This window comes from Acomys russatus, chromosome 19 (assembly GCF_903995435.1).
Source record: "Acomys russatus chromosome 19, mAcoRus1.1, whole genome shotgun sequence".
Classification (NCBI taxonomy): domain Eukaryota; kingdom Metazoa; phylum Chordata; class Mammalia; order Rodentia; family Muridae; genus Acomys; species Acomys russatus.
Window position 1 is genome coordinate 61,951,452 of NC_067155.1, and position 24,532 is coordinate 61,975,983.

At 52.2% G+C, this 24,532-nt stretch overlaps 1 protein-coding gene across 1 annotated transcript in view; it reads right to left on the reverse strand.

Annotated features, from left to right (window-relative positions):
• Positions 1 to 24,532, reverse strand: part of Svop (SV2 related protein) — a 60,499-nt gene that overhangs the window by 18,432 nt on the left and 17,535 nt on the right. The window contains exons 2-6 of the mRNA XM_051161699.1: positions 16,280 to 16,440; positions 15,185 to 15,270; positions 13,082 to 13,180; positions 9,752 to 9,823; positions 6,263 to 6,387 (exon numbers count right to left, since the gene is read on the reverse strand). Coding sequence (XP_051017656.1) covers positions 6,263 to 6,387; positions 9,752 to 9,823; positions 13,082 to 13,180; positions 15,185 to 15,270; positions 16,280 to 16,440 — 543 coding nt within the window. The remainder of the gene's footprint in view (positions 1 to 6,262; positions 6,388 to 9,751; positions 9,824 to 13,081; positions 13,181 to 15,184; positions 15,271 to 16,279; positions 16,441 to 24,532) is intronic.

Genomic DNA, 24,532 nt, shown 5'->3' on the forward strand with positions numbered 1-24,532 from the left:
TGCGTACTAAATCACCTGCAAGGTGTCCCGGACCTGCGGACCTGCGTTTGTTCCCCTCTGCCAGCTGTGACTTTACCTGAAGGGTGCTATATGGATGTTCACAGCGCCCCCTACTGGACACAAAAGCTATTGCCCTTCACGAGTCACCCTCACTTTTCCTTAGTCTCACGAAAAGATACGTGAGGCTTCAGCGAGATTTTTGTCTTCTTTTGCATTTTATAACCTAAAACGTCACTTGTCGTTGTGGGTTGGGGCCCTGGCGTACATGCCCAGGGTTTTATATGCTGACGCTTCACCCTCATCCTGCAGCTGTGAACTTGATCCTGTTTTGGTGTTTAGGGGCGGGGGACTCAAGGCTAGGGGAGCTGACCAGGGTGAGACAATACTATATGGGCCAGTCTCAAGATTGAACATGGGGGTGAGGTGGGGGGAAGAGTCTCCTCGCTAACCTGGCACTCACTTATTATGTAGCCCAGACTGGCGTCAACCACACGGCACGGTGAGCCTCCTTGGCCCCAGTCCCTGAACACTGGGATTATGGGAGAGAGCCACCGCATTCACCTTAAATCTTGGTGTTTCGGTGAGGAGGCCTGAGGTCATGTGTGTGCCTCCTGCCTCCTGCCAGCTCAGTGGCTGCTAGCACACACCCCTTAGCCTTGAGTCTGGCCTATGAGCCTAGAGCAACCCCATTTCCTTATAACCCGCCCTACCTGCGGCATTGTGTGCTTGAGACATCAAGCCAGCTGCCTCTGTAACACTCTGGCTGTTGACTTATTTGAAAATAAGACCCCAAGATGTCATTGTTCCGATTTTCTGAGGAACTCTGGCTGGGTAAAGTTATTCTAAATGAATGGAATTTTTTTTTTCTTTCTGTGTAGCCTTGGTTGCTGGCCTCAAACTCACAGAGATCTGCCTGCCTCTGCCTCCCTGAGTGCTGGGATTAAAGGCATGGTAACGCACGAATGGAAACTTTTTTTGTTTGTTTTGTTTTTCGAGACAGGGTTTCTCTGTATAGCCCTGGCTGTCTTGGACTCGATTTGTAGACCAGGCTGGCCTCGAACTCACAGCGAGCCGCTTGCCTCTGTCTGCCCAGTGCTGGGATTAAAGGCATGCGCCACCACACCTTTGACTGGAAACTCTTAATGTTACCTAACTACCTAAAAATATTGTCACCTAAGTGTTTCCCAACAAAGCACTTAGAGGTGCCATGTTTATAACTACATGAGAGTGCTGCCTAATTACGGCATAATTTAGGTTTATGCAAATGACTATATCGTAAGTGCTACGGAGCCAGAGTCCTCTTCGGTGGCTTCGTAGTTTGTAATTTTGCCTATGATTTTATTTGTCCTCCTCACAGATAAAACCAGCTATACAGTTGAAGACGTGGGTGGACGGCCCAGAGAGGTTTTTAATCTCAGGCTGGCCACTAACTACCTGTGGGACAGGGGCACATATGTCACTTCACTGCTACTGTGACTGTTGTTGTTGTTGTTATTTTGGCAAACGTGGATGGAGTATAAGTGATTTTACTCGGTGCTTTGCTGAGACAAAACCTTTATAAAGTTGGGCAGATCTCAGTGACTTAGACCAGAAGTAAAGAGTGTCCTTAAAGTGAGGGAACAGCCTAAGAGAGATCTCTTTCTTTCTTTCTTTCTTTCTTTCTTTCTTTCTTTTTCGAGACAGGGTTTCTCTGTGTAGCCTTGGCTGCCCTGGACTAACTTTGTAGACCAGGCTGGCCTTGAACTCACAGCGATCTGCCTGCCTCTGCCTCCCGAGTGCTGGGATTAAAGGCGTGCGCCATCACGCCCGGCCCGACTCTTTTCTTTTTTAAGGGTAAAACAGAGAAAGAGGTCTGTCTGGGCCTGCTCAAAGATAAATGTGACAAGATTTGTGGCGAGCTGGAGTTCCTGAGGAGAAAACTGATAGGAAGCCAAATTGTACACTGAGGAAGCTCCCGGAAGGCTCTAAAGCCGGAGGAGCAGTTCACAGTGACATCTGTGATAGAGCAATGCAGGCGAGGATGATCAGGCTTGTCCCAGGGGTGGGTAACTCCTACCCCCTCCCCAAGACTAAGAAGGGCACATGTCCCTCCATCAAATGGCTATGCTAGGGGTGGAGATGGCTGGCTTAGCCAGGAACCCCTCAGACCGCCGGGTATGGTGGATGGAGAGACGACTAAAATCACATCCACGGTGCCAACCCAGGGCCTCTCTGACCCAGGGAGGCAGCAGGTGCAGCTGCGGAGAGCAGAGCCTTGTCCCACTGGGTCCTGAGTAGGGTCTGAGCAAATGAAGTCAGGCCCGTTGACCTCATCGGGCATAGAGGAGATTGCATGGCTCAGCTGTCACGGGCAAAACCAACTGCCTTCTGGTTGGATTTAAGACCCTACTCCACAAGACGGAGTTCCAGGACAAACAAACTGTGGCTGGGAAGGTCACATGACCCGACGGGGAAGCAGCTTGTATGGTTCCTCTAGAAGGATGTGACGGGCCTATCAAACTGCCTTCTAAATGTGCGTGCTTATGTGCGTCAATCACTACATTATCAGCCTCAACTCACAGCCACTAGTGAAGTTTCTGGGAACAAGTGGCTGTTACGTTTGGCATGGTGGCCTATTGCGTAGCCATTGGTGGACATTTATAGTCACCCTCTCTACGCCTCAGGGATCACTGGGGAAGAGGAGGCAGGAAGAAGATAGGACCTAGAGGAAAGGATGGAGAGTCTCCTGTAACAGCTTCCTCAGATGTTCAAACATTCCCTGCTATGGGTCAGCTCCTAGGAAGGAAAACAAACAACTCAAAGTAGCTTCAGGAAGTCCCTGAAGCTGAGCAGACTCACCAGGCCCGCCCCCCCACAGAGTAAATGATAAAAGCTGAGAGTCCTTCTCAGACAAGCCAAGCTGACCTGTGAAAGAATGCTCCTGAGAGGAGACTAGCTGCCTGGAAGAAACAGAGACCAACCGAGCTGCTCAGAAGAGCTTTAGACCAGCTGAGGTGCCCGGAAAGGACGCTCTCCAACCTGTTGAGTGGCCTGCAGGCTGCGCAGTGTGCTCCGGGTGTCCAGCTTTCTTTAGCTGTCACCCTTGCTGGAGTGGGCCTTGGTGTTGCAGCTGTCTTCGAGTCACTTCTGATCCTGTAAGTGACCCCAATATAATTCATTGTCCACCAGGTTGGACTTGGATGGTATCTGTACCTCGGCCTGTAGTGGGTGTGTGTCTGGGGTGCAGATGTGTATTGTGTCTCCCCAGGTAACATTTTGCTACACAACACCTGGTGTGTTCCCCTCCCTCCCTGTACCAGGAACTCTGGGAATGACGCTTTTTTCAGATGCTGAGGAAGACCCCTTTTTTGTCATGTGGCTCTCTATTGCTGGTTTGGGGTGTATTCTTTCTTTGATCTAGTTACTCTGCCTTGTAATTCCACTTACTGATCTGCTTCCGGAAATTTCTCAGAATTTCCACATGTTTGACAGCATCCTTTCCTTGTTTTTGGACTCTGTTAAGGATTCCTATCACTTTTAGGCCATTTCCAGGTTTCTGAGCATTGCTGAGCTTCCCAGGAGGAGGAAATTTGACCTGAGCCGGGATAGTTCCTCCAGCCACCAGGGGGCGCTGCTCCATGGTCAGTGGTTCACCTGCAGGAGTCCCTGGAGCTGGGCCACCATTATGCCACAGGTTACCAGCTGCCGCCAGCCCAGAATATGGCTGTGTCTCTGTTAATGGCCTCTGCTAAGAGCTCCTGTGATTTTTAATCCCTGAACAGTGTGAAATTACGCTTTTCTACTCCAGGAAAGCATGTCAGGTGCCAGCTCTACAGGGCCCTGGAGGAAGCCATGGGGAACTGGACTCACTGACCTTCCACGGGGCAGGAAGCCATACGTGGGTGAGATCCGTGTGGCCAATCCCCCCTTCACACTACAGTTGGTCCACCCCACACTGTGTGACTTTATCAATGCCCCGTGGAACTGGATTCCTGCCAGATTCTTGACTTCATAGGAAAACGTTGGTTTGTTTTGAAGCATAACCCCAAGCTGGCCTTGGAATTGTCACTTAGTTGAGGATGACTTTTAGCTTATGATGCTCTTGCCCCCAGCTCCTCAGTGCTGGGACCACAGGGATGAAGGACTGAACCGAGGGCATGCAGGGCAAACCTGAGGATGAGCAAGCCCTTCATATGAAGGGACACAGTGTTTGGCAGAGCATCCGTAATGGCCTAGGAGAAAATGTGGTAGGAAAGGATTATTCTCCCAGGCATCATCCTGAGCACCTTGTATGTGGAATCCTAATCTAAGGGACCCAGGAGGGGGCGGGTGCTGACAACACGGATGTGTACAAAGCACCAGTGATGCTGGGTGTGGTGGGCAGAGGCAGACAGATCGCTGTGAGTTCAAGGCCAACCTGATCTACAAAAAGAAAGTCCAGGACAGCCAGGACTATTACACAGAGAAACCCTGTCTCAAAAATCAAAAACAGAAACAAAGCCGGGCAGTGGTGGCGCACGCCTTTAATCCCAGCATTCGGGAGGCAGAGGCAGGTGGATCACTGTGAGTTTGAGGCCAGCCTGGTCTACAAGTGAGTCCAGGACAGCCAAGGCTACACAGAGAAACCCTGTCTCGAAAAACGAAAACAAAAACAAAAACAAAAAACAAGCCTAAACAAAGGATCCACGATTCACAGAATCAGAATTGAAACCCAGACAGAGCCCGTGATGTGACTGATTTGGGATGAAACTGCGCCTATCTAGACTGTCTCTCCACACTGTCCCAAAGGAGGCCCAGCAGGATGTTTATGATGGTCGAGCTCATGGGCCATACGTATCACATGCTGTCCCACCCCTGGCACTGATGGCTTGAGCAATGCGCAGACATCAGCTCGGACATGGCACTCTGTAAGAAAGCATGTGCTTTCTAAGCCAACATTCCCATTGCAAAGGATAGATGGTTCTAGAAGGGGTTGGGGTAGGAACAGTTCTTGTTGCCATAGAGTCTGGAGGTGGGTTTGTGTGGACAAGCATCTTCCAGAGGCCCCCCCCCACCTCCCCTCACTAGCCCTGGCTGTCCTGGACTCACTTTGTATAGACCAAGCTGACCTCAGACTCAGGAAGAGCCACCTGCCTCTGCCTCCCGAGTGAGTGCTGGGGTTACAGGTGTGACATTCAGGAGCCCATAGGGCCATCATGGTGTAATTGCGTCACCTGGGTGGCATCGTGGATGTCTCTCAGTGTCCCCAGGTGAGACTAGAGCTGTGGCCTGAGAAGAGCACGGTGACCAAGGAAGGTACCCCTCTGCTATCAGGTCTGGTCACCCACCTGATGGACCTGCTACCTCAGCAGCTGCATAAGCTGAGGGCCGGGGGTTTTAGACTGTGTGGTACAGGAGGGAAGGAGTTGACACCCGAGGCGGCCCTGAGACCAGCAGCCTGTGGTCCATCCCTCCAGCTGTGCATGAGGAACTCCGCAGGGAGAGACCGGCCAGGTCCTGGGGCGCACTCTTCTCTGATGGGCACAGTCACGCCAGGATGCTTGGCACCCTGAGAAGGGCAAGAGTGGCACACTCTGCCACTGGACCAGTTCAGGAGCAGCGACTGACCAAGTGAGCTCCTGCTGGTACCAGCCAGGAGTGTTACCTGTTGGAGTTCACAGCTGGACCCTACAGCCTTTGCCTTGGCCCAAGGCTTGTAGTGGGTCATTTGGGACAAAGAATTTCACATTTTCAGAGTCTTAGTGTCCTCTACTGAAAAACAGAGCTCATGACACACACACACACACACACACACACACACACACACACACACACACACACACACACCTGCTGGCCGCCATGATGTGTGGACATTAAATGTGTCATCAAAGTTGAGTCTACGTCGTTATGACTTCACTTTTGGGGTCTCTGGACGCTGTGCTGGTGCTATTGTTATCTGAAGGCTACTGGTGCTGATGCTGCCTGTTCTACGTAGCTCCAGGTGGTTCCAGAAGCCCTGCATGGCCAGCCAGCCCCACATTCCAAGGCGGTGAAGACACACAGCCATCCTGCTTATCTCCAGGGCACTGGTACCCAAACCTGAGGCTGCTCAGCTCCTTCCTATGAAGCAGACACGCTCACACCTCCGCATGCTATAAACCGTCTCCCAGTGGCTGTTAGCACAGAGCACAGGCCAGATGTTATCCGCATGGCCAATCATCCTATATTCTTTAGCAGCTAACGGCAAGGGTGCCCAAGCTGTGAGTACAGTAGGCAGCCAGGCCGGCTCTGGGTATTTACTTACGACTGGGGCACCCCTCCGATCCCAAAGCCCACCAGGCCTCGGAGTACCAGGATCCAGCTATACACAGGCGCGAAAGCACTGAGGATGCCGTAGTACAGGGTCCAGAGCGCACTGATCTTCAACCCCTGTGGAGAAGGGGAAACAGAGTCACAGGAGTCTTGAGCACCTCCAGGTGGCCTGTGCCTACAAGCAGTGAAAACTACCAATGAAGGGCAGGTGCAGCCTGGGCCAGAGAGCCTGCTCTGGGCTCTGTCATTGGTGTGGTCATTTTTGTTTGTTTGCTTTTTCGAGACAGGGTTTCTCTGTGTAGCCTTGCCTGTCCTGGACTCACTTTGTAGACCAGGCTGGCCTCGAACTCACAGCAATCCACCTGCCTCTGCCTCCCGAGGGCTGGGATTAAAGGTGTGCGCCACCACACCCGGATGCCCAGCCTACTTTTTGGGAGTTTTAAGTAAAGAGGATATGATGATCATTGGGGTTGAGAACCAGACAGGGACCTCGTGACAAACATGGCACAAAGTGTTGAAAGTGTTAATTGATAGAAAATCAAATGCAGGATGTGTGTTATTCAAGGGATGACAGACATCACTCATTTTCTGATTTATTCACTTCCTTATTCAGTGTATACATATGGTGAACACTTACTGTGTGCCCAGCATAACAACATGGATATAAATGTATATATATGTGTGTGTGTGTGTGTGTGTGTGTGTGTGTGTGTGTATCCTCTCCTTCAATACACATATATTGAGGACCTGCAGTGAACCTAGCCTACTAAAATATACCACCCACCCACTCATCCACCCACCCACCCATCCGCGTGGCTTGTAGGCACTGAATGCCTGCAGCTTGGTTGGCACAGGAAAGGACCCGGCAGCTGGAGGGTCTCTGACTGCACAGGACTGTTCTCCACATATTTAAAAACCACCCTCACGCTCTTACAGGGCTCACCGCAGCGTGCCTGCAGGAAGAGAATCTTCTCATTTCTGCTTTATAAACTACCAAGGCAGAGGCGGGGTGATTCCTCAAAATGAGCACGTGACAGGGCTAAACCTGCAGCTGGGGCTTCCAACACCAAGACCACACCTGTGCTTTGAAGGTGCTGCTCCCTACCTCCAGGGCCTTCAGTAGCCCCCCTCCCGCCCCCTTTCCTCCCATCCCCCTGCCCTCCCTCCCACCGCCCCTAATCTCCAATAGACCTTGGACCTCTCAGGCGACTGTGGGGACTGAATCAGCAGGAGAATTTGCCTACTCGATTCTGGCCAGAAGTCACCATGACAGATTGTGGGTCCAGTCACTAGGTAACCCAGGTTTTCCAGAGAAGCCACACACCACGTGGTGATGGCTTATTTTCATGCAAAATATGTCATTTTGAAAATGGAGGCAACCCCATAAAACCCCGAGAGGGATGAGTAAAACGTGGGGCTGGGGTGTAGCTCAGGGTTAGAAGGTATGGTCAGCATGCTGCAGGCTCTGGTGTCAAGCCCCAGCCTAAAATCTGGAACACGGCCGTGCTTCTGTCTCTGTGTCACCAGTTTGCAACCAGTGGGCCAGAAAGCCCGGGGCGCCTTCCGAATCCCTCTCTGCTATGAGGACAGTGTTCACAGGTCACAGAGACTAAGGGTTCCTCGGAGGCAGAGTCCTAGTGTCTGCCTGGAACCTCTTTCTCCTTCTCAAAGATGGCATGTTGCCAGGTGCAGTGGCACACACCTGCGGTGCCAGCACCCGGGAGACTGGAGGATAGGAGTCATGAGTCCCCACCCGGGATTCACACTCAGTCCCTATCTCAAGAACAAAAAACAAGCAACAACTACAACAACAAGAACAAGACAACACACGGACAGAGTGGCCGGATTATAGGACCCACACTCTGAACTGTAGCAATTATAACCAGAACACTCTAGGGCACATAAGCAATCATGTAATTTTGCTTTTTGAGGTAATCTCATGTAGCCCAGATGTATACCCTCCCCCCAGGCCCATCTGTGAATTTCTAAAGCCCAAATTCTTGCGTCAGTGAGCTGGCTCAGTGGGTGAAAGTTCCTGCCACCAATCCTGACCACCCGGGTTCCACCCTTGTCACTCACATGATGGAAGGAGAGAAGGGACTCCTTGAATGTTATCTCCTGTGTGCTGTGGCACAGGAGGGTGCACGCATGCACACCGATGCACGGATGCACATGTGCACACGCGCACACACACTACAAAATAATTAAAATAAAATCGAGGCCAAAACTTATAGCATCCTTCTCTGTTCTACAGAGCTGCCTCTTGATACCCAGATATGAACCATTGGTCTCGGCGGCAGGGTGTGCACGCTCTTCCAACAGGACATCACCTGAAGACTGCTGTGAACCAGGAGGCGTCGGAGGGCTGCAGGCTTCCCTCACGTAAGCATCTGGATGAGAACGGCCCCCATAGGCTCATATATTTGAATCCTTGGTCCCCAATTGGTGGAACTGTTTGGGAAGGGTTAGGAGGCGTGGCCTTGTTGGCAAAGGCGTGTCACTGGGTGTGGGCTTTGAGGTTTCAAAAGCTCTCAGTTACTGCTCCAGCACTGTGCCAGCCTATCTGCTGCCGTGTTTCTTGCCATGGTGGCTGTGGACGGGAGACTTCCGTTCACTTGTACAAATGAGGTCACTTGAGACAGGATCTCTCTCTCTCTCTCTCCCTCCTCTCCCTCTCTCTCTCTGCCCCCCCCCCAGCCCAGACTGACCTAGGATTTATCGGGATCCTGCTGGCTCGTCGTTTGGAACTCTAGCTTTACAGATATGCACTGCCATGCCTGTCTCAAACAGGTTTTTTGTTTGTTTGTTTGTTTTTGTTTTTTCGGGACAGGGTTTCTCTGTGTAGCCTTGGCCATCCTGGACTCACCTTGTAGACCAGGCTGGCCTCGAACTCACAGCGATCTGCCTGCCTCTGCCTCCCGAGTGCTGGGATTAAAGGCTTGCACCACCACGCCGGCTCTGTCTCAGTTAAGCCAGCAGGGCGGTGGATATGGAAGGCAGGCCAGGGAAGGCTCATGCCTGGCAGATTGTGACAGGACCCCATTCCTCTAGGACAGCGGTTCCCCATCTGTGGGTCACACCCTTTCGGCAAATCTCTATCTCCAAAAATATTTACATCACGATTCATAACAGTAGCGAAATTACAGTTAGGAAACAGCAACAAAAATAATTTTATGGCTGGGGGCGGGGCTGTCACCACATGAGGAACTGTAGGAAAGGGTCGCAGCATCAGGAAGGTTGAGACCTGCTGCACTAGGACAATAAAGCTGATGTCATCTACCATCCTTCGCCTGCTCTGGCCCCATGAAAGGGGCACAAATTTGCATGGAGAGCATCCGCTGGCCTCGCATGCCCCTTCTTCAGCCCAGGAGACTGCACAGCCACGCCCCACCCCCTGCTAAAGCTTCAGAGACGGCACTGCACCGGACCCATGGAGGCAGGAGCACAGCAGCATGCGAGGCATTTAAGAGAGGAGCCTTACTGTTTTCCTGCCGTACTGATCCGAGATGTTTCCCCAGAGCATGGAACTGGACATCATGCCGATGAAGACCACCTGTGGGCAGACGGATGGTTTCCTTTAGCAGCAGGAAGAGAAGGGTATCGCAACCAGCCTCTGGCGTCATCTGCAGACAAACCTGCTGCTGAGCAGGCACGGTCCCACGGTTTTGAGACAGCGTCTGTTTGCATAGTCCAGGCTGGCTTCAAACACTCAACCCTCCTGCCTCGGCCTCCTGAGAGCTCGGATTACAGGTGGGCACCAGCACAGGTATCCCAACACTCACACCGGGGAGGGGTGTGCCATTGTTACTCCCATTTCTCTGTAGAGGGTGCTGAAGTTCAGTAAGGGAAAGGCATGTGCTCCCACAGTGGTTAAGTGAGTACACGGGCTGGGCACGCTAGCTCAGGACCTGGGCCTCTACCAGTTTTCTTACAGCAGGGTTACAGGGATGGTAGTTACCGAACCCAGACGTGTTTGTTTGTTTGTTTGTTTGTTTTAAAGACAAGGCCTATCTTTATAGCCCTGGCTGTCTTGGAACACTTTGTAGACCAGGCTGGCCTCGAACTCCCAGAGATCCACCTGCCTCTGCCCACCCTCCCCAAGAGCTGGGATTAAGCGTGTGGTTCTGTCTTTGTTACAAGCATGGACTATATAGCCCCAGCTGGTCTTGGACTTGCAGTCCTTTGAGCACAGTTTTCTTGTGTGCATCTATGTGCATAGCTTCGCTGTCATAGTTCTCTCCCTCTCCCTCCTCCCATTTCTCTTCCTCCTCCCCTCCTCTCCCTCCTCCCCTCCCTCCTCCCCTCCTCTCCCTCCTCCCCTCCTCTCCTTCTTCCCCTCCCCTCCCTCCTCCCCTCTTTTCCCTCCTCCTCTCCTCCCTCCTCTCTCTCCTCCCCTCCTCTTCCTCCTCCCATTTCTCTTCCTCCTCCCCTCCCCTCCCTCCTCACCTCCCCTCCCTCCTCCCCTCCTCTCCCTTCTCCCATTTCTCTTCCTCCTCCCATTTCTCTCCCTCCTCCTCTCCCCTCCCTCCTCCCCTCCTCTCCCCTCCTTTCCCTCCTCCCCTCCCCTCCTTCCTCCCTTTCTCTCCTTCTTCCCCTCCTCTCCCTCCTCCCCTCCTCTCCCTCCTCCCCTCCCCTCCCTCCTCCCCTTCTCTCCCTCCTCTCCCTCCTCCCCTCCTCTTCCTCCTTTTCTCAATGCAAGCCTTCTTACTGACTTCTCTCATCCTTGGCTTCCTTCTCCACAAAAAAGAGAGGAATGGCAGAACCTTAAGAGAGCCGCTTCTACAGGACAGCCAGTGTTAAAGAAACATGGTAGGCAAACTCTCCACCCCAGACCTGGCCCATCTAGGCTCTTCAACAACCTCCATGAGAGAGGTTGCTCCCCAGGGGGAGGGTGGAGGGAAGGGAACAGTCTCCCTCTCCTTTACTCAGCCCCATTGTTTTTCACTCAAGGCTGCTCCTCAGCCACAAACATGTAGGAGTGTGCGCAGTGCCTGACTCCCACTGAGCTGTGACCTCATTGCTCAAATCAGCCATGCTGTGCCTTAGGTAGCACTCCTAGTCAGTCAGCTAAAACTGCAGCAATGATCGAACTCAGTGTCCTGGGATCTGTCACTAATTAGCAACTGCTCTTGGTCACAGCTGGGCTGTGTGACCTGGAACGACCGGCTTGCTCTGTCTGTAACAGACTTACGAAGGTTAAAGGGCACAGTAGAAGCTGTGTGTGGTGGTTGGTGGTTGGTGTTGATTGCCAACTTGACTCCAGAATCGCCAAGAAGGCAAACCCGTGGGCCCGGCTATGAAGGGTTCCTGCGCTGCGCTGGAGAAGCCCCATCTAATGCAGGCGGCACCATCCCGTGAGCCAGGCCAAGTAAACAGAGAGGTCTGGACACCAACGATGGTCTCTTTGCCTCCTGACGGGGAACGCCACATGACCAGCTGCCTGGCACTCCTACTTCCTGCCTTGCCCTCCAGGACAGCCTGGACTGTGCCTGCTCAGACTTTCAACCACATCAGCCCTGTCTCCCTTAAGTTGCCTCTGCTGCTGTGACCTTGGTGGCTGCACTCTCTGTCTCTCTGTGTCTCTCTCTGTCTGTGTCTGTCTGTCTGTCTGTCTGTCTGTCTCTCTCTCTCTCTCTCTCTCTCTCTCTCTCTCTCTCTCTCTCTCTCTCTCTCTCTCTCTCCCTTCCTCAGCCCTTCTATCCCCTCCTCTGAATTCTCGGAGCAAAACTTCTCGGAGCATCTACTACCTGTGAGTGCCACATGTCCAGCCTTCACATCACCCTCCCGGGAGGCAGGATGGCATCTCTTGTTTGCAGGTGGGGAAAGTGAGGCTTGTACGGTGCCCATGACACATGCTGGTGGGTTCCAGGTTTTCTGGGGTCCCTAAACAGCTAAAGCACTGGGTGGGTATAGCTGACTGCTGACCTGCTGGGATACATACAAGGAAAGGGGAGCTAAGAGAAGCTGACATCGGTGTTTCCATCTAGGGCTAGTGTGCTGACCAGTTTTATGTCAACTTGACACAGGCCTCAGTTGTTTCAGGAGAGGGGATCTCAGTTGAGAAAATGCCCCCACTAGATTGCCCTGTGGTACATTTCCTTCCTTCCTTCCTTTCTTCTTTCTTCTTCCTTTTTTTTTTTTTTTAATTTTTATTTATTTATTTTTGTTTTTCCAGACAGGGTTTCTCTGTGTAGCTTTGGCTGTCCTAGACTCACCAGGCTGGCCTCGAACTCACGGCAATATGCCTGCCTCTGCCTCCTGAGTGCTGGAATTAAAGGCATGCGCCACCACGCCTGTCTTGATTTTGTTTTTCAAGACAACCTTGGCTGTCCTGGGACTCACTTCTGTAGAAGACTCGGCTGTTCTGGAACTCACAGGGATAGGCCTCCAGCCTCTGCCTCCTGAGTGCTGGATTTAAAGGCTTATGCCACCACCGCCTGGCTTTGTGGTACATTTTGTGGGAGGTCCTGGCTCACTGTCAGTGATCACTGCTAGGCGATCCTGGGTGCTATGAGGAGGTAAACTGAGCAAATCATGAGGAACAAGACAGTAAGCAGCACTCCTCCCCAGCCTCCCTCCCCAGCCTCTGTTTCAGGTCCTGCCTCCACATCCCTGCTTTGAGTTCCTGCCCTGACGTCCCTCAGTGACAAACTGCTGCTGGGCTGTAAGCAGAGATGAGCCCTTCCGCCTGGAATTGCTTTAGGTCTGCTCTTAGGACAGCCTGGCTCTCTTCTGCAGAGCCCCGGCAGCAGGAGAGGGGCAGCATCCCACAGGACACCGGGGAAAATCTGTGAGCTGCCGGGTCACCTACCGAAGTCAGCAGCGCCACCTGCCAGCTGGGGAGTCGCCACTCACAATGCAGCTGAGGTGCCAGGATGCTCAGGATCATCATCTCCATGGCGTCGGCCATCTGTGGGAGGAAGGGGTGCTGTGAGGCAGGGGTGCACCCCGCCCCACCCTGCCCTGCCCCGCACTCAGAAAGGGCGGCCAACCCTTCTGCTTCCTGCTGGCACCCAGCCAGACATCCTCAGAGGAAAGCCTCTGAGGCTTAAACCAGTGAGCTCTTACAGGGGGACACACACCATGCAGTGCCAGTGAAGGTCAGAGGAGGATGCTGGCTCCCCTGGGGCTGGAGTTACAGGCACTTGTGAGCCACCACATGGGAGCTGGGAATTGTGGGAACTGAACCTGGGCCCTCTGGATGAACAACCAGCACTCTTAACCGCTGAGCCACTTCTCTAGTCATTTTTTAAAATTCCATTCTGGGGTTGGAGAGATGGCTCAGAGGTTAAGAGCATTGGCTGTTCTTCCAAAGGTTCTGAGTTCAATTCCCAGCAACCACATGGTGGCTCACAACCATCTATAATGAGATCTTCTGACCTGCAGGTGTACACGCAGGAAGAACACTGTATTCATAACAAATAAATAAATCTTTTAAAATTACATTCATTCGTGTATGTGTGTGTGTGTGTGTGTGTGTGTGTGTGTGTGTGTGTGCGCGCGCGCGCACCATCTCACTGATAGCTCTGCATTTTGTTTGTTTTGTGAACCAGGGGCTCATATTGTATCCCAGCCTGGCCCAAACCATCAATCTTCTTATCTCCCAAACACCGGGATTACAGACATGTAGCACCGTAGTCCCTCATATTTACAAATATTTTTTAAAATACAGGACTTTGGGCCAGTGAGGCAGCTCAGCGAGTGAAGCGCTTGCTGTCAGTCAAGCCTGAGGCCATGAATTTGACCGTTAGACATAATGAACCAACTCCTACCCCTGCAACAAGCTGTGCTCTGACTACCATATACATGTTCACCATGGTGCGCGCGCACACACACACACACACACACACACAAAGACACACACACTCTCACAGCACATACACAGTGCACATGTACACAATCACACTTATACACACATGGCACATACACAGCACACACACACATGCCCTCCAAACTCACTCTTTGTCTCTCTCTCACACACACACATACACACACATAAAAACACATATGCACACTCACACACACACAAAATGTAGAAATAAGTACAGATGCCCCCCAGACGAAATGACAGAACATCACGTGTCTAACATCTGAGCCCACATTTTCTCAGACGCAGGACAGTGTGGTCCTTGTCGTCAGTGCAGTTACTCCCTTCTCTTGGTGAGTCACGTGTGCCTGAAGAACCGTCTGCATATTTAATGAACACAAGGTTTGGATGTATTAGGATTGTATCAAGACGCCCCAGTTACTAAGTGTATTGATACCACTTTATGACTGGACAGGTAAAAGCAGACCCATGCTCAGGCCATGGGCGTGTGGGGACCAGTAAAGGTCTGTTTCTCATTAGTGAGAGAAATGGCAGAGAAACTGGTCCATTTTGGAGAACGTGGGTTTAGATGACCCCTCGCATCACACTCAGGCGGTTGCAGCTGGATCCGGAAGGCTTGCTGTGGGTCACAGCGCCATAAGGGGTCTTAGCCAGGGGTTGTGAATGCCTTGAATCAGAAGGCATTCTTCATTTCATTTTAATTTTTGCAGTACTTGGGAGTGGAGCCCAGGGCCTGGGACACAGCTAGGTGAATACACCGAATTATACACCAGCCCAGATGGCAAATGTTTATCGTGTCTGTTTCTCTGGGCAGAAATATGGCACCCGAAGCCATCACCTCACAGGAGCCCTGAGTCTCCAAGGACATCCACTTCCATAGCTAGATGCTTCCTGGGGGGTGATGGCCAGCCATGTCCACTTTCCTCTCAGCATGCACCTGGACCATCACCACACATCACCTCTTGCTGATTGGTGTTCAGGCAACAGTTATGTGAGGAGAGAACTGTGTTATTCCTGTGGCTCTGGTTCCCAGCTGAGCAGCAGGGGATCCCTGGGGTGCACCAGGTGCTGTGCCCAGATATTTACCCATGCCAAGCCAGTGAGAACAGAGAGCTTCCACTGAAATCTTCCAAACCCAATGGCTTCCACCGCATCTTCCACCATGAAAGTGTCTAGGAAAGAAAAAGGAGAAGAGAGGAGGGATCAACACGTCTTTTGTTTGTCCTAGTGTGGCATCTGGAGTTGTCCCCAGACAAGCTGATCATCTGCAGCATGTACTGCTAAACAAAGTAACATCATAACCACCATCATCATCACCACCACCACCACCATCACCACCATCACCATCACCACCATCATCACCATGATTAACACCATCACCACCATCACCATCATCACCACCACCATCATCATCACTGTCACCACCATCACCACCATCACCATCACCACCACCATCACCACCATCACCACCATCATCACCATCATCATCACCATCACCACCATCACTACCATCATCATCACCACCATCACCATCATCATCACCACCATCATCATCACCATCACCGTCACCACCATCACCATCACTACCATCACCATGATTACCACCATCACCACCATCCCCATCACCATCACCACCATCACCACCACCACCATCACCACCACCATCACCACCACCATCACCATCACCACCTCCACCATCACCACCACCATCACCACCATCACCATCACCACCATCACCACCATCATCATCACCACCATCACCATCACCACCACCATCACCACCATCACTACCATCATCATCACCATCATCACCACCACCATCACCACCATCATCACCATCACCACCACCATCACCACCATCACTACCATCATCATCACCATCATCACCATCATCACCATCATCACCACCACCATCAACATCATATTTATCACCATAATCACCATCGTCACCACCACCATCCCCCTCATGACCCTCATCAGCCAAGTGTGCGGTGATGCAACTGACAGGGATTGTGACGTAATAGGACCCCCTGAAGTAAGCCTTGTGGTCCCAGCCTACACTTCCCGTGTCACCCTGGGGCCCTCTACCTTCCCCCACTGCCCCTTCACAAGACCTAAGGCCACCACCCAAGCAGGCAACCTGGGTGCCAGGCTAACGCCTGAGCCGCTGGGCTTTCTCACCATCAGTGGGATTGGCAAACTCCTTGGGCACAGCTGCCCCATCATCCAGCTCAACCGCTTCTAGGCCCACTCTGACCCCCTCGATCTGGACATCATGGTCCTCAGAAGCCGCGTTGTCCTCTGACCTTGCACTCTCTCCTGTGCGGCGGAATTTCACCACCCTAGGAAGGAAGCACATGTGATCAAGATGACCAAGGCTCCCTCCAGGTGGCTTTGCTGCACCCTTTTCCCACCCGAGACAGGCAGAGGGCCTTGTCTCACTGTCTAGCACGCTGGATGGGTAAGCCTGGCATTTACGTTGAATTTGGTTGGGCAGGGAGAAGGGAGGGGGTATTGGGAGTTATGGTTGGGCACTGCGCAGTGGCAGTGCCCGGTGTTCTCCGGGGTGTGACCACTGCCTTTGTTCTAGGCCTGAATTCTGTTTCCATTCATTGTTTCACAGTTCCCAGAATGCCTCAGGTGGCTGTTTCCCAGCTGTGGGAACATCATAGTATGTATTTACACAGACAGTGATGAGGTGATCTAACCTCGTGGGTCCACTGTCACGTGTGTCCAAGAGCACCACTGGGCCGTGTGGAGGGCCACTTGTTTGGGTCTTTTGACTCTGTGACAGAAGTAGCGTTAACACAAGAGGCTTATGCAGAGAAGGTCTCAGCTTTGACTTGGCTTTGATTTAAAGCACCCACCCATGCTTTAAATGGGGAGAATTCATACTAAAAGCGACACTCCCAGGGGTCTGGACTGTGGTGGGCCTGTGTCCTGCCTCAGCCTCCCTTTCCGTAATGACCTCTAGCCCTGAGGGCTGTGCTGTCATCTCCATGTCCCACTGCTGCTCCTTGCTCCCCCCACTTTGTCTATTTGTCTGGCCCTGAAGACATTCGATCTGAGACTCCACAGACCCCCACACCATAAAGCCATTCCGCACTATGTATCCTTCCCTCCCTCCCTCCTCCCCTCCCTCCCTCCTTCCCTCCCTCCCTTCTTTCCTTCCTCCCCCCCCCGCCCCTTTTAAAAAAATAAAGACAGGGGTCTCACTATGGAGCCCAGGCTGGCCTTGAACTCCAGATCCCCTACCCGACTCCAGCCTCCGTGGCTTCTCAGCTGAGCATCACCACTCCTGGCCCAAACTAAGCCATTTCTCATCTCTCTGGGGAGACATGGTGTTGAGAGTTTATTTCTTTATCTGAGACTCAGGACAAAGTGAACTGTCGTCTCCTTACAGCCTTTCTCCCTCTAAACACAAGAACCCTGCTATCTGTTACCCTAGGTCTGAGGTAACAGCCCCAACAGTCAAGTGTGCTCTGGCGGGGTGGGGGGAGTGCGGGGGGTACAGGGGTGCAGGAGGGTGTGGGGGTGTAGGGGATGCGAGGGGTACATGGGGTGTGGGTGTGTGGGGTGTGGAGAGTGGGGGTGCAGGGGTGTGGGGGTGGGGGTGTGGGGGTGCAGGGGGTATGGGGGTGTAGGGGATGCAAGGGGTGCATGGGGTGCAGGGGGTGTGGGTGTGTGGGGTGTGGAGAGTGGGGGTGCAGGGGTGTGGGGGTGGGGGTGTGGGGAATGCAGGGGTGTGGGGGGTGTAGGGGATGCGAGGGGTGCATGGGGTGCATAGGGTGCAGGGGGTGTGGGTGTGTGGGGTGCGGAGAGTGGGGGTGCATGGGTGTGGGGTGCGGAGAGTGGGGGTGCAGGGGTGTGGGGTGCGGAGAGTGGGGGTGCAGGGGTGTGGGGTGTGGGGGTGCAAAGAGTGTGGGTGATGTGGGAGGTGCAGGGGTGCAGGGGTGCGGCGGTGCTGGGGGTGCAGGGAGCGCTGTCCAGTTCAAGAGGCTCATTTCTGTGACTTTGAAAAAATAATCACACATAGCAGAGGGAAAAATAATCACAGGCAGCAGAGGGAAAAATAATCACACACAGCGGAGGGAAAAATAATCACACACAGCAGAGGGGCGGCGTGAGAAACCGGAGAGCAAGATGAAATCTTGGTTTGAAGAGGCAGAAGGGTGAGCCAACTCAGTACAAACTGCCGCTGTATTGTTACCACTTTTGAGACAGCCTCACGTAGCCCAGGCTGGACCTGAACTTGTCATACAGCTGAGGATGGCTTTGAACTTCAGATCTCTTGCATCACCACACTCCATCTATGCTGGGACTCAAACCCAGGGCTTCACACATGCTGGGCGAGCCTTCCCCCACCTGACCATCCCGCTGTGTTCAACGGAGACTCAGTGTGCTCAGGCGTGCTTGTCTCAGAAGCACGGGGATGCTGCCCTGCTTGGGAGGCTCCTAGAGCACACACAGTGCCTGAGCGCGATCGCAGCTACCCAAGGACAGCCAGAAACTCCATCCTTAGCCACAGTGTGCCTGGAAAGGGGCCAAGTGTGGGGTAGCAGGGGAGGGGGTTGAGTTCGAAGCTGGAGGCCAATTGTCTGTCTCTGGTACTCCAGGGAACAGGGTGGCACCAGGGTGCTCTGTGGGGCGGCCTGGCTGGCATTCTCTGCACGCTGAGTTCACACGGCAGCTCTGTGAGGTTGTGTTATCCCTATTTTACAGACAGGGAAAAACGAGGCCCTGAGGTCATATGTCATACCCATGGACACGGCTCCTGAGGCAGGGAACCAGGCTTGCACCCCAGGTCTGCCTGGCCCTGTTCAGGCACGGTAGGCACTAGGTCTCTCTCTCTCTGTCTCTCTCTCTCTGTGTGTCTCTGTCTCTCTCTCTCTGTGTCTCTGTCTCTCTCTCTCTCTCTGTCTGTCTCACTCTCTCTGTGTCTCTGTCTCTGTTTCTGTCTGTCTGTCTGTCTGTCTGTCTCTCTCCTATGTACTCCAAATCTTTGTGGAAAATGCTTTGGGGTGTTTTGTTTGTTTTATTTTTGTTTTTTGTTTTTGTTTTTAGTTTTTTCAAGATGGTGTCTCTGTGTTATCTTGGCTGTCCTAAGCTCACTTTGTAGACCAGGCTGGCCTCGAACTCACAGTGATCCACCTGCCTCTGCCTCCCAAGTTCTGGGATTAAAGGCGTGCACCACCAGGACTGCCTCACCCTGACCAATTTAAGTGTCCTGCTCAGCGGCATGTCAAGTACTCACAGCCATCACCCCTATCTCTGGACCTGCTTCATCTTTACATCTCAAACCCTGTCCCCTGAAGCCCGACTCCCCATTTCTTCCTGCACCCAGCACCCAGCACCCAACACCCAGCACCTGCCGTTCTCCAGTCTCTGTGAACTCCACTCCTCTAGAGAGTTCACATAAATGAATCAGAACTTTATTCCTGTTCATCTTCAGTCCTGAGAATTTAATCTAGGGCCTTGTGCATAAGAGGCAAACACTGTATCGCAGATATGCCCATCGCTGTTTTTACTTTTAAAATTGTCAGTTTCACTAAGATACCTAGGCTAGCTTTGAGCTTACTTGGTAGCCAAGGCTAGCCTTGAACTTGTGATTCTCTTGCCTCAGCTTCCTGAATGTCTAAGGTTACTGGCCTGAACCACTACAAGCCAGGCTTCTGACTCCTTTGTAGAGGCTGAATAACATTCCATTGTATGGACGTACCACAGTCTGCCCGTTCACCAGCCGGCAGAGGCTCAGGCTGTTTCCATTGTGAAGAAAGCTGTGACAAGCACGGCTGTACAGATTTCTGTTGGGGTTTTTGATTCTACTCCTTTGGTGTATAAACCGATGAACCGCCAGAGCGGCTTGTGCACCCGCTTACTATTCCCACAGGTTCCTGTTTCTGCGTGTACTAGCCAATCCCGGCCCATTCCTGTTTGTCTCAACACAGACACCTGACAAGTATGCTGAGGCAGCTAGCTCATTGTGGCTTTCGTTTGCATTTTTCTTTTTTAAAAAATGTTATTAAAATTTAAAACTGTAGCTGTGTGTATGTGCACACTCCACATCACACTCTTGAAGGTCGGAGGACAGCTCTCTCCTTCTACCACGTAGGACCAGAGCATCCAAGTCTGGGCGTCAGGACGGTGGCAGGAGCCCTTTCTGGCTGAGCTGCCTGGCCAGCCCTTCATTTGCAAGCATTGAGCTGCCAGGGGCTCTTTAAACACCAACTTTGGAGCAGTATGCTTGAAATTAAATACCTGTTTTCAGATTCTATGTTTCCCGTGATGGCTTCAGACTCTCCATCCTCCTGCCTCAGCCTGCGATGTGCTGGGACTCGAAGCCCGTGTCAGCACACCTGACTTCTTGTTCTCATTTGTCTGACTTGCAAATATTTTCTTGAGTCCCTGACCAGATGTGCACATGCCTATATGCACAGCACAGCATACCCGCGGAGGCCGGAGACAACGTGGCAGGAGTCAGTCCTCCCTTTCCAAAGTGTAGGTCCCTCAACTAAATCAGGTCCTCAGGCTTGGCAACAAGCACCTTTGCCCACTGAACCATCTTGCCGGCCCTTGGCCCTTCTTCTAAAAGTTTACAGGTTTTGTCTTTGATGCCCTAGGAGCTGGTTTTTGTAGATGGTGTAAATTTAGGGCTGATTTTTTTTCTGCTGTTCTTTTCCAGTTAGGCAGTCCTATGCCCGTGTTGAAAGCCACCCATATCCAGGGTTTGCCCCCGGCTTTGCAGTCTCTTGAGGCAAGTGCCACACAGGTTTTACCCATTTAGCTCTGTAGCAGCTGTTCTTTTTAATTATTAAAAAATTATTTTTTATATCGGGACCCATGAGGCGTCTGTGGTTTTTGCTTTCTGGTGTGTCCTCTTGAGTCTCCATGTGAATGATACGATGGACCTTCCCCCTTCTGGAAGGAATGCAAAGTGGATGTCTGGGCCAGCGATTTACTGAGAAATCGCCCTGGAGAGACCATGCACTGCAGTGGGGATTGAGAGACAGCAGGAGACCTGGTAGAAAGACTCCACTAGCTCCCTGTGGAGGCTGCAGCAGGGACGGTCCCCACCAGAGGTGTGGGGACCCACGTATGGGCCACCTCCGTTTCAAAGGCCATGCATGACCTCCAGAATAGATGGCTGCCTTTGGCCATAGGTGGCCCTTTATGGGAGGGACCCTCTCAGCAGCCAACACTGGAAACTGCTGGGCAGGTGTCAGCCCAGGAAAGGGATCTGTGCGTCCCTGTCCCCTATAAATAAGGGAATTTTGCAGTGCTACGCAATTGTGGAGAGCTGTTAATAAGTACACCTGAGCCAGCACCAAGTCACACAGCTAGTGACAAATCAAAGCTTGCTAGAAGCCAGGAGCTGTGTAAAGCCCTTGCTGGTGTGTATGTGTGTGTGTGTGTGTGTGTGTGTGTGTGTGTGTTACATGTGTTCACGTTCATGTGTGTGTGTGTGCTCACATGCATACTTGTTTGTATGTGCATATGGAGGCAAGAGGTCAACATCAGATGTTTTTCTGTATTGTTTTCCACATTATCGTTTTTAATGTCTTCTTGAGATTTTACTTATTTTTGCTTCATATATGTGGGTGTTTGCCTGTATGCATGTCTGTGTCACATGCATGCAGTGCCTGTGGAGGCCAGAAGGGGGCATCAGGTTCCCCTGAAACTGGAGTTGCAGATGGTTATGAGCTGCCATGTGGGTGCTAGGAACAGAACCTGGGTCCTCTGGAAGAGCCGCCACTGCTCTTAACTGCTGAGCCACCTCTCCAGCCCCTCCACCTTCTTTTTCAGTGAATCGGGAGTTCATGGCTGATCAGTGCTACAGATGTTTACCTGTCTGACTCCACCTCCTGGCGCTAGGATTACAGGCGCACAGCAAACGGGCTGTGTGTTCTGGGCCGCAAACTCAGGCCCTCAGCTTTCACAGCAACCACTTACAGGCTGAGCCATGCTCCCCAGACTCTGATAGCCCTGAGTTTTAGAAAAGTCACTCCCTGTTACCCTGACAACCAACCTATGTGTTAAGTTCTAGTTCATGGATGTGAATAAAGTGCTCAGGGGAGATGAAGGCCTGAAGTGGGCACAGAGAACAGTGTTCTAGAGCCAGAATCCAAGCCCAGCCCAGTCCCAGCCTGCCAGCCTCTCCAGCCGGCCGCCATGGTACAGGGGTGGCCAGAAACCTAAGCTGTCTACAACACAGGTGCCTGGCCCCAAAGCTCTCCCCTGGGTACTGAGAATTTTCACTCTGAAGTTTGTGGGAGCTGCCTGAAAGCAGAGAAGAGTTTGTGTCACTCCGGGACCCTTCACTATGAAGCAGGGCTGCCAGGGGGACCCAATGCCAAAGAACCTCCCGGTCCCCTGTGGCTGAGCAGACTGTCTACAGCCGGCCCTCAACCCAGGAGGCTAACGACACTGGGGTCTGACCAGGGTCCCATCTGTGTGGAACTGGATGGCAGGTGTCCCTTATGAACACAGAACAGGAGATAAACTAACCGCCTTCAACGGGGGGGGGTGGGGGGGGGGGCGCACAGCTGAGAGGGGGATGCACGCCCCTCTCATCCCACGTCTTGAGAAACACCTGTCAGAAAGTGCCTGGTCTTGCTAAGGTTGTGGGGTGGGGATGGAGGGGGGGACAACTCGGGCTGCTGGCAGAGGCCACACAAGCCAGGACCATGCTGAATCCTGACTCTCATGCACCTTGTCTAGATTGGACCATTTGTCAGCACCAGTGGGCTAAGTGTGCCCGTGACAGGTGGCTAAGCTCAAGCCACCAGCGGGTAAACAACAGGTTCTGAAAAGTCCTGAGTGTTTCAAAGTCAGTGAGCCCCTGGAGAGCTGGCCCGAGTAGGTTCCAGCCCAGCACAGCTGTGAAGTAAGAAAGCCTTCCGGTTACTAACACAGGCCGCAGAGCATGCAGAATCTTCCCCTTGAGAAAAACCCAATTGCAAGAGGCCTGTGAGTCTGGCACACATGTTACATGTCCAGAGCTGGGGTAGCCGGAGAAACAGAAGGGCAGTTTGCTGGTTGCCAGGAGCTGGACAGTTGCCAACGAGCACCGAGTGACTTCTTAGTGGGGACCAGGCTTCCGTTTTGGGTAAGAGTGATAAAGCTTTGTGATACCTGAAATTCCACTAAGTTGTACTTTTCTTTTCTTTCTTTCTTTCTTTCTTTCTTTCTTTCTTTCTTTCTTTCTTTTTCTCCCAAGATGGGGTTTCTCTGTCTTGCCCTGGACTCACTCTGTAGACCAGGCTGGCCTTGAACTTACAGTGATCCACCTGCCTTTGCCTCCTGAGCGCTGGGATTACAGGCATGTGCCACCACACCTGGCGCAATTTTGTTCTTATTTATTTTTCTGAACCAAATGAACAGTCTACCTAAACTCTCAACTCTTAACACTGCACTGACATAACTGGAGTGCATTTGTTCATTTAGTTGACAAATACTTACTGACAGCACTAGGCCAAAAGGTGTTTTTGGACCAGGCATGGTGGCACATGCCTTTAATCCCAGCACTCGGGAGGCAGAGGCAGGTGGATCGCTGTGAGTTCGAGGCTAGCTTGATCTACAAAGTAAGCTTAGGACAGCTAAGGCTATATAGAGAAACCCTGTCTTGAAAAACCAAAAACCAAAACCAAAAAAAAAAAAAAAAAAAGAGGAGTTGCTTCTAGCATTTTAAAGGTGAGTGAGCAATGGACTGACCTGTCCAGTCACAGTCATCCTGCCCTGGAAGTGGACCCACAGCACAAAGCCTGATGCTGGCCTGATGCACCCAAAGTCCTGGTTACTCTGGAGGTTGAAGCAGGGCAACCTGAACAAAACGGTGAGACCCTATCACAAAAACCAAAAGCAATTCACGTGTGCACACGTGTGTGTGTGTGTGTGTGTGTGTGTGTGGTTTGCTATAGTAGTCACAGAAAATGAAAATGTAATCATTGGAGGAAGGTCTGGTTTAACTTCTGTTGCCATGATAAAACACCCTGACGGAAAGCAGCTCTGGAGAGAAAGGAGCTTATTTCAGCTCACAGTTGCAGGCTATGGTCCAGGATTTGGGGGGAGTCCAGGCAGGAACTTCAGACAGCAAGTGCACACCGCGCCCAATCAGGAGCAGAGAGGAGTACATTCAGGCTCCACTGCTCCTCTTACACAGTTCAAGAGACACACACACATACACACACACATGCGCACACGTGCCTAGGGAATGGCGTCGCCCACAGTGGACTGCTTCTTCCCACATCAGTTAACAAGACGACCCCTCACTGAGACACTTCCCAAGTGACTCTAGGTTGCATTAATTACAGCTGACCGGGGGCCGGAGAGATGGCTTAGAGGTTAAGAGCACTGCCTGCTCTTCTAAAAGGTCCTGAGTTCAGTTCCCAGCAACCACATGGTGGCTCATAACCATCTATAATGAGATCTGGCGCC